This window comes from Ceratina calcarata, unplaced genomic scaffold (genome assembly GCF_001652005.2).
Source record: "Ceratina calcarata isolate Rehan_Ccalc_2016 unplaced genomic scaffold, ASM165200v1 scaffold127.2, whole genome shotgun sequence".
Taxonomy (NCBI): Eukaryota; Metazoa; Arthropoda; class Insecta; order Hymenoptera; family Apidae; genus Ceratina; species Ceratina calcarata.
In genome coordinates this window covers 1,221,949-1,231,612 of record NW_017133727.1, presented here as the reverse complement: position 1 = coordinate 1,231,612, position 9,664 = coordinate 1,221,949, and the positions used below count along the sequence as shown (strand labels likewise).

At 36.0% G+C, this 9,664-nt stretch overlaps 2 protein-coding genes across 2 annotated transcripts in view; both read right to left on the bottom strand.

The window, feature by feature from the left end:
• Positions 1 to 1,789, bottom strand: part of Kr-h1 (kruppel homolog 1) — a 9,539-nt gene extending 7,750 nt beyond the window's left edge. Inside the window, exon 1 of the mRNA XM_018029696.2 lies at positions 1,003 to 1,789. The gene's annotated coding sequence lies outside the window, so the exon portion shown is untranslated. The remainder of the gene's footprint in view (positions 1 to 1,002) is intronic.
• Positions 1,790 to 8,260: 6,471 nt separating this feature from the next.
• The window catches only part of LOC108627769 (uncharacterized), a 3,998-nt gene continuing 2,594 nt past the window's right edge, over positions 8,261 to 9,664 (bottom strand). Inside the window, exon 4 of the mRNA XM_026816370.1 lies at positions 8,261 to 8,533. Within this exon, the coding sequence (XP_026672171.1) occupies positions 8,387 to 8,533 (147 nt within the window). The 3' untranslated portion in view covers positions 8,261 to 8,386. The remainder of the gene's footprint in view (positions 8,534 to 9,664) is intronic.

Here is a 9,664-nt window from a genome sequence, read left to right as displayed (position 1 = left end):
TCCGACGTCTGATTTCTTTTTAAAAAATGCGTTTCTAAAGTACATAAACTTTTGGGATTGACTGTACAGCCAATACATCCTTAATTAAAGTACCCGAACAAGTCTACTCGTGACTCTGAAAAATTGAAACGGGTACGAAAAAACATCTAATCCAATCATAGGGAACTCGACATCATTCGCACGTTCTTATACGAGGTCGCCGGTTCAGAATAGGTTAAGGCTGGGTTAAACCTGCACGCGCGTGTCTCTCGATGAGGCAGCCGCAATGGTCGCCGGTGGTGCAATACCGCGTCGTCGTATCGCGTCGCGGTGGAAACCGCCCGCCGCTGCCTCCACGTGTACTCACCGCATTTTTTTCTACCGATCACCGACCTCGTGCAACTCGCCGCGCAGTAAGGACGTTGCGTTACATCACGGACCGCGGTCACATATCGCCTCTCCTGAGCAATTCTCTCTTCTCTCTTTCTCTTTTTTTCTCGACGATGACATTCTGTTCGAACATGGTACTTTCCGCCTAATTTTGCGAAGCTTACGGAACGGGGGAAAAGCCTCTGATCGATCGCGGAAAACGACGCTTACCGAATGACCGGACCAAAGTTCGCGGCCAAGAAAACCATCGATTTTCGAATCAGTGAATTCTTGTTTTTTTTTTTTAAATAGGAAGGAAGGAAGGAAGCTTTTACCTCTTGTCGGATAAAATAAGTTTTCTCTCGATACTTAATGATATTAATCGAATGATACAAGATTAAAGAAAAAGTATTGAAAAATGTGGTTTCTGATAATATAAATTTGATGAGACTTAAGTAGAATCATGCATTTTGAAACAAGCAAAAGAAAATAAAGGAAATACGAGCCAGTCCGCGTGTACGCTACATTATATTGTTAGCAATACAGTTATCTGTCAAATCGTCGAGTCTGTCAAATATCCCATGATCGTGAACTTGCTCGTGCTTAAATTGCTTACATACGTATGCATGACGTCAAGACGTCAAAATCACTCACCTGCGAGGCTCCCGTTAAACCCTCCTTTCGTTGCCAAAAAATCCAACGTTCATTCTCCTTCGTCAGTAAACAATAGAATCGACGAAACTAATTAGGTGTAAATGAAAACCGATCAACAGAACAAGATTGCGTGCGTTTCCCTTTAACGCATCATGCGTACGTTCGACACTTCTCACAACCGAACGCCGAAGAGGAACTAAAAACTCGAAAACCAAAGGACCCGCCTCAGGACACGGCCAATCGTACTGTGCAATGTTTACCGCCTGGCCATGCCGAGCGTCTACGGAAATCATCGATCACGGCCGAAGCAACGCGCTCGACCCTGTCCCACCACTTCTGTTGCCCCCACCGTTGAAGCGACGGCGGCGACCTACAATTTAGGGCGACTAAGTGCTTTTCGCAGCACGTGGAGGCAGTCGTCGGGGGTTTCAGCCAACCCCGGCCGGCACAAGCGTGACGAGCACCACCCGACAGACGGAGACGTGGATACCCGATCCCCGGGTCTATAGGGACGCGTTCACAATTTTACACACGCGTACTACGTGACGCCACGACGCGTTGCGATAAGCTTCGTTAATCACGGATACGTTATCAGGGGCCGCGCAATATCAAAATACGAATTCGAGTTGAAGCTTATCTTCTCTTCATTCTCTACGTCAAGTTTACTCGCGGGGTTCTTATTATTAAGGAATCGATTACACCATATCTCAAGATTAATAAATAGATTGCGGATTTTATGAATTTATAGAACAATGATGTACAGAAAGTATTAAAAAATTCATTCAATGTCCAAGGACACAAAAAATATCAAGAGCGAAATGGATATTATGATTTTTAAAATACAAAAGAAATTCCCATTTAAGTTTCATTTTCTACATTGATATTCCAAATGATTTACTTAGCATAATGATCTACAGTCTATAAATAAATGACAAATATAGATAAGAATTTCTATATAATTTTATATTCTTTTGTTCTTTTATAATCAATTTGTACCTGAATCTACAAGTCTGTCGTAAACTTGCAACTGAGAGAATAATATTATCGATGCCTATTTTTAAAACCATACAAGTGTATGCTTCATTCTTTACCTTAAGTTTAATTGCAGTGTTTTTGTTAAGAAATCGAATTGAACTCGTTTTAAGATTATTAAATGACAAGTATTTAGATATGCATAATTTCTATGCAATTTCCTGTTTTCTTGTCCTTTTATAATTTGTATTTTAATCAACAAGTCTGTCGTAAAAAGGCAAATACTACTGGAGGCCGCGTCTCAAGCGTTAAAGATGTAGAGGAGGTAGAAATATTTAGGTACAGGCTATCTCACTCTCACTACACAGTATTGGCTACTGAATACACCGACACTATCCCTTACTTGTCAGTAAGCGATTTAAAAGAATCATTTTGAAGGAGGTTCAATTCCGACTTGCGAGAATAAGACAGCATGTAATAAATAAACTATATCTCTCACTTATTACGTTTTCATATTTCCAAGACACATTAACGTATATTTGAAAGAATAATGAGATAATGTCATCCATGCTTACTTTTTTAAAATCATACAGTACCTATGTAAAATACATACGAATGTATCGAAAACAAATGTTCGCACGTACGTCAGATCTGTACAAGCGCAAAATATTGGCACGTAACGAAAAGGAGCGTTCATCAATGTCGAAGAAAAGGCAGTCTATATAATATATGTGTATATATATATATACGTGTACATAGCTACGCCCAACATCAGAATCTGTGAGGGGTTAAATCCGGTCGATACGAATGTGTTTGTGTATCTGCGATCGCCGCGTGGTACTTTCTCTTTCTTCCTTCCAACTTTCGTCATTACTCACTGCGTACTTTCTTTGTCTATTTGTTAGCTTATTGCTACCTCGATGTTTTCACTACACACATACAGTTTATGGTTATTAATAAACATTTGTAATCGATACCTTTTTAGTTAACATTTATTTGTACAGTTTATCATTCTGCTCGAACCAGAAGTGTTCGACATAAGTAAAAATGAATTGGATAACGATTGTTAGTTGAACAATGAGATGTATCACTCGAGTGTACGTATTAGCGCGTAATTTCGTGGCGATCATGCTAGGAACAAGTGTCTTACGCCGTAACGATATTACTTTCGAACGGAGGAGAGCAATGACCCAGTGCGCGTGGTGCACGTGTGCCGGGTAGAAACCTCGACGACCGCCTCTGAACGGGGCATTGGACGCCGCGTGCGGCACGGCGACAGGGCTACGTTAACATTATCCGTGTGGTGGTGTTCCCGAGGCTGTGCTCGTGTCGTATCGAACACGGCACTGACGGTAGCAACGACATCGGTACTATCGGTAGCCACATCAACAGTATTCAAATCAGGGAACACGATCTTCTTATAAAAAATCAAAATAAAATCGACTTTTCACTTATGTAAAATGAACTATTAAAAAATATAACATAAAATACATTTTTAATTTGTTGTATAGACGATTTGTGCATTAATTTAAACTTATTTATAAATAAAATTTTTTATAGCTAATACAATTCTTGTCTCTATTTCCTGACAAAATTTATAGTACTCCGTTCTACTTATATTGCGGCAGCAGCTCCACGCGAGTCAAATGGTATTGGCCGACGTACCCTAAAACGCGTCTTTTATCGCGGTATTGTAACGCCTACGAAATTGGACGTTAGAGCAAGTTGTGTAAACACCGCACATTTCTGAAAATGGTTATTTATTTAATTATTTAATATGATCGCAACTATACATATGTACAAATATGGTAGAATCAGAGCTTCGAGTCTCTTTTGCTTAATTGCAATTACAATTGCGATCGTATTAAATAATTAAAGAAATAACCATTTTCAGAAATGTGCAGTGTTTGTCGTCGACAGAATGGAACGTAGAAATTTCTTTGACTTTGAAGCACCTTCCCCTTCTCTTTTTCATAATGCGATTGGTCATTGTTAAACCTGCTTATTATATATAACGCGTATATTTGCTTAATATACGTATGCATTATTTATACTGTAAAATTTTTAGGACATTACGTATCCCATGAATTAGGAATCGAAATTTGGTAGTATAGCAATCGAATTACATCGGCGAAGATAACAATTGAACAGACACTCGTGTGTACAAAATTATATAATACGTTAATTGGCGATCATTTTAAAATACATTTGAAGGATAAAATACAGGAACGTCGCAACACTTGAACACAGATAAGATTGTCGTTATGTCGTTTAGTATTTTAATGATTGTGTGCAACTAGTACAACAATTTTTCTTTCAATGTTAAACTTTCAATTATTTTTCATGTACATACATTTGTATAAATAAAATGCATATATCTTCTATTAGAACATCAATCATTATTCTATTGTAATGTAATTGTATTTTAAATCATTGTGGTGTCATTCAAATTGAATTTGAACGTTAGCGAAAATGATTGAATTTATAGATAATCGTATGTCGCATCGATTAGATATTATGTGTATAAAAATATATAAGAAACTTGAAACGCTGTTTGCGTAATGTACGATATTGTCGAGGCACGTGGGTCAACACGACTTGCGTGGCTCAAAACACACGCAGTGTCGGGGTCGCGGTGAGATCGACGTGGGTCCCGGTCCCGAGCTCGAGGATAAGTCGTTCGAAGGTAGAGCAGTAGCGATGGGATGGAGTATCTCCTGAACAAATCCAAACTTCTGTTTGAACGATCGAATATTATATACAGATATTTCATATAATGTACGTAAAACTTATTAAACAAGTAGAACTTACCTGTCCGAACTAGACTGCCTGATGTTCCAATAGAATCAGTTAATAAAATATAAGTATGCTTCTAAAAATTCTATGCTTTTTTGAGTTGTGGTATCGTCATCATATTTGATTCTTATGATTACTTGAGGTTCAATGTTTGTTTATTATATGAAGTTATACGTGTCTTATGTCACAAACATTCAGACACATTAAAAGAAGCTTATAAATATAGTAAAACGTCGATTATTATCCGGACGCTGGTTTTTCGAAACACTTCTTATCTGCATAGAAAATGAATCACCTGACCGAGAAAATCGAATTCTTTGTCTTCAATATCAATTACCATAAACTCGATATAAAAATGTGCATGCAAACGGTTTACATATAAAATCTAGATTGTCCCTGATTTGGTACCGCTTGTGCTTAAATAATATACTTCATTAGATAAATACAATAGCGTCTGCGTATTTTCAGCAGATAAACGTATGATGCGTCAATCGCTAGAATATCTGAAAAGCGTAAGACTGTTTATATACAAATGATAAGCAACATCATATTACGTTGTACAGAGAAAAGAACATTACTTCCAACAAATCTTATGAAAGAACTATGGTTCACCTAATAATACATATTGTAAGATTAAACGTTTATTCAAGTTTGAATAAAGGTTTCGCACGAGGAATAAATAAATTGTAAGACACAAAGGCAGATAGATATGTAGACAAAAGTTTATTTAATACAGCGCGGCTCATTTAAGTACTATCGCTTTCGATACTAGGACGTTCGAACTCCGAACTTCACGTCGTAACGTGGGTCCGTCCTCAAGCAAAATCGTTGATCTCAGGCCCATGGGGGAGGGTCTGCGTTTTAAGCACCCCCATTTGCTGTTCATGTGATCGGCGAATATTTTCCCGATGCGCACTTTCCCAGGGAAAGTCAGGCACCCCGTTGATACCTCAACAAGCGTTCGGGCTTAGGTGCCTAGCATCTGGAACTCGTCACCTAACGTCTCCGCTTGAGATAAGGGGTCGTAAACATATTCAAGGGTGTTATACCCTTGGATTTTCTTACAAAATGGGCGTTAAAAGAACGTGATGCTGAAAAACTCTGTAGTTTATTCGTCAAGTTGTCGTTAGGACGTCTACACGAAGAATGGCTCTTAGGTCACACGTTTTAGCTGTCCTAGGACCTCCCCCATCGCTAGTATGACCTTCGCGCTGTCTATTAGCGAGACAACTTGACGAATTGTACATACATACATTTTTAGTATATGTATGGCGCCTTGTTCCCAAGTCTGTGTACTCCTAACATAAGAAGCCTGCATCGATGGGCGCGGTCGCCCTCCCCCTTACTTCGTATTTTCTAATTTTCTTACAACATTGTTACAGGAATTCTTTCATGTGCATTAAAATAGCAGAATATTTATCCTTCATATCCCCAACAGTAAGAGTTGTGATTAATCTGGGAGTACATATACATATGTACGACTAGCCCATGTATTATCTTAATACCTAGCGAAACTAAACTAAAGATTACTAAATATTGCATTGCAATAGGCAAAATATGAAAGAGGAATAGATTATTTATAAACGTTTGTTTTCGAAAGAATATGCAACTTGAAAGCATCTAAAAATGTTTCATTTCTAAATTATTTATATACTTTTTGCGTAAGAAACATACACATTTAGAGATTATTTAACTTCTATTTGATTTATGACATGCATCATTTTCATCTTTTTAAATCGATTAAAGAGTTTATCTCAATTAGTTCAGACAATTGATGTTGTACTGTACTCATTCTGGTACTGAAAATCAGGTAGTGCCTTCAGCACATTAAAGAGAATTGTTAAAAGTCCCTTCGAGATGGATTTAAAATATGTGAAACAATATTTGGACATCGAAGTTGATTCGAACTCAGGATGTGGGCGGGTATATTGAACTTGATTCCATCCGTATGAAAAGGAGTCGAATATGTATTTCGGTGGTGGGGACATGAACCTGGTAGAAATTTCGATCGAGTGGAAAGGAGCGTGGTGGAGCGAGGGCTGAGGTAACAAGCGATCAACTCTAGAGCGATGCTGTACCTTGACCAATCTTAACGCGACTTGTTTTAAGCTGTGCCAGCATCGACTGTGTAGAAACGACTCGAAATGTGATCGTGCCGAAATCGAAATGGCAAAGAGAAAACAGTACACGTATACCTGTGTGTACGCAACCTAGATCAACCCTTTTTTTCTTTGCCCGACACTGTCCTCTCTCAGTCTTACGAGCTACAAACATAATTACAAACAAAACACTCATTCTATATTGTGAATGTAATATAATGTTCCGAAATATTTATTCTCTGAATTAAATAATATTTATCGTACATATAGTACAATTATAAAATTGATTTTATTAAAACTTTTAATAAGAGTTGTAGAAGAAACATTTCAAGCATACAGTTCCTCTTTTTTGACTGGTATGTACGTTTATAATGGTTAAATAACAAGCTTTTTAGTATGTATAATTAATAACAATTGTTGGAATAAGTATGAATAATTCTATCGTCAACTGTGGAACTGTACTTTAAAGTATTTATTGTAGATGATGCACGTCTAACTTGTATTCGAATCTGACAATATGAGATAAAAAGAAGTCGAAGGAGGTCAAATCAACGTGAACACGTTGAGTAGAAAGTAGAAAGTATACATACATATTTCTAAGGTCAATGACTTGGTACCACGTGTAGCAATGTACATATGTATGCCATCGACACCAGCTGCACTATACGCATGCATAGTGTAATACATTTTCAAGGCCGTACGTATGGCTACAAATATGGCATTGTCTAGCTTTCTCTTCCGTATTTATTTCTCTCTCTCTCACCCTGACATTACGTAATCTAGGCAGAAGTACTGCACGCGTCCTCGTTAGCGCAAATCTAATAATTTATTTTGATTTTAACGAGGAAAACTACTATGAAATAAAAATAAAAAAGCTTTGTCTGCTATTTTATTGGGTGTATTTTATTACTTTTACTTATAACTAACGTTTACTGTTATAATACACGTATGTATGTATAAATATTTGGATTTACGTACATATGTACACAAATTAAGGAATTTGAAAAACTATAATGTAATTCTAACGATTATCTATATTTATGAACTTAACCCGACAAACTATGATTCATTTGAGAAGTCATTCTAAAAAAAACTTATAAGAAAGATTGAGATATCATAATTAACGAAATTATAGCAAGATTTTTATTTTAAAACAAATTAGGGTATGGGACACTAGATGTCATCTTCGTACAGATGTTTGCAGCAACAGCAACTACTATTTTATCGACGTATTTAAATAAAGAAATATCGGTACGATTTTTCGGTCATGATAAATTAAAATGACATCGTTATAATTTTCTTTTGAACAAAATTGCTTTGAAATATTTCAATAATAAATTATATAGATTTATAATTATTAACGTTCATAGCATAAAAATGAGTGACGACTATTTCCATGCTCTCAGTTTTATTATTTAAACATCGACAAATTACTTTTACAATATTAAATACATAATTATTGACCATCCTATTAAGTAACTCTCAGAATATATGATTTGAGAATAAATATTTAATCGTTAACCATCATTTTCCACTAATACGTTCATCGTAATCGTGGCAACATTTTGATCGTCTTGTGAGAAAGTAGCTACGACTTTATAATCTCCAGCCGACATGTCTTTGAACCAGTCACGCACGTCGCAGTCTTTTACTGACTGTTCACCCTATTGATCAAATTTTCACATTAACACTTGATCAATTCACTGTTTTATGTATATCCATATTAAACTTTTATATTGTGTTTTATTTCCACAATTTGTATTGTATATGCATTAATAATGTTGTATGTGAATTCATACGAGGGCTGAATTAGTGCTATTAATACGATTATTGTAATGTATAGTAAACATCTATACAGAGTAGGACAGTAACTTTGTTCATCTCGAATATCACTGAAAATTTGTGTCATCGAGAAAAATGTTTTAAACAAACGTTATAGGGTTTAAAAGGGACAGCTAACATTGCCAAGGCCTTGGATCACGGTCGTTAAGATTCATTATAATTAATTTTTTATTTTTAAATAGGAACCTCCATTTTTTATAACAGATTTCGACTGTACGTTTAGTTTCAGTGATATTTAAGGTGGACAAAGTTATTGCCCCATCCTGTATGTACATGGTCTCTTACTTCGAGAATGGAACATTGATCATCTTCAGGATCCGGGCCATCGATCGACGCGCAAAGATTGTAGTTCTCAATGTCTTTGATCGGTTTTTTTAACTTTTGATTCATTTGCTGGACCTGAGCTTCACCTTCGTAGACTTTGATGTCAAGCTAAAGTTAAAATTATTATTTGCGCATTCATTACAAAATTAAATAAAGTAGAATTAATACTACATTATATGATAGTAAATTGTTATTAAAATATCCATAGCTTTGATTATTAGATACGATATTAATTAATACTTAATTTAGTTTAAACTGATACCTCGAATACACCTGGACAGTCCCTTTTAATACTGATCGTTGAACTAATAAGATTATTTGCGAGATCATGATCCCATGCACCTACTATATCGTTACCGGGAATATCAACGTCGAAGCTGTTGACAGTGATTTTGTTATCAGCCTAAGAAATTGAAAAAAATGTGTCAAGTGTATAATATACAGAATGTTTCATACGTAATGGATAATCTTGAAAACGGAAAAAAATCTCGAAAACCGAAGGTGAAATTGTGGTATTTTAAAGTCATTACTAGACTGCAGATTTTTATGCAAAATAAAACATTTATGATAACAGTTTAAAAACTATGTTTTAGAGAACCATTTATTTCATCATTTAAATATCTAAATAT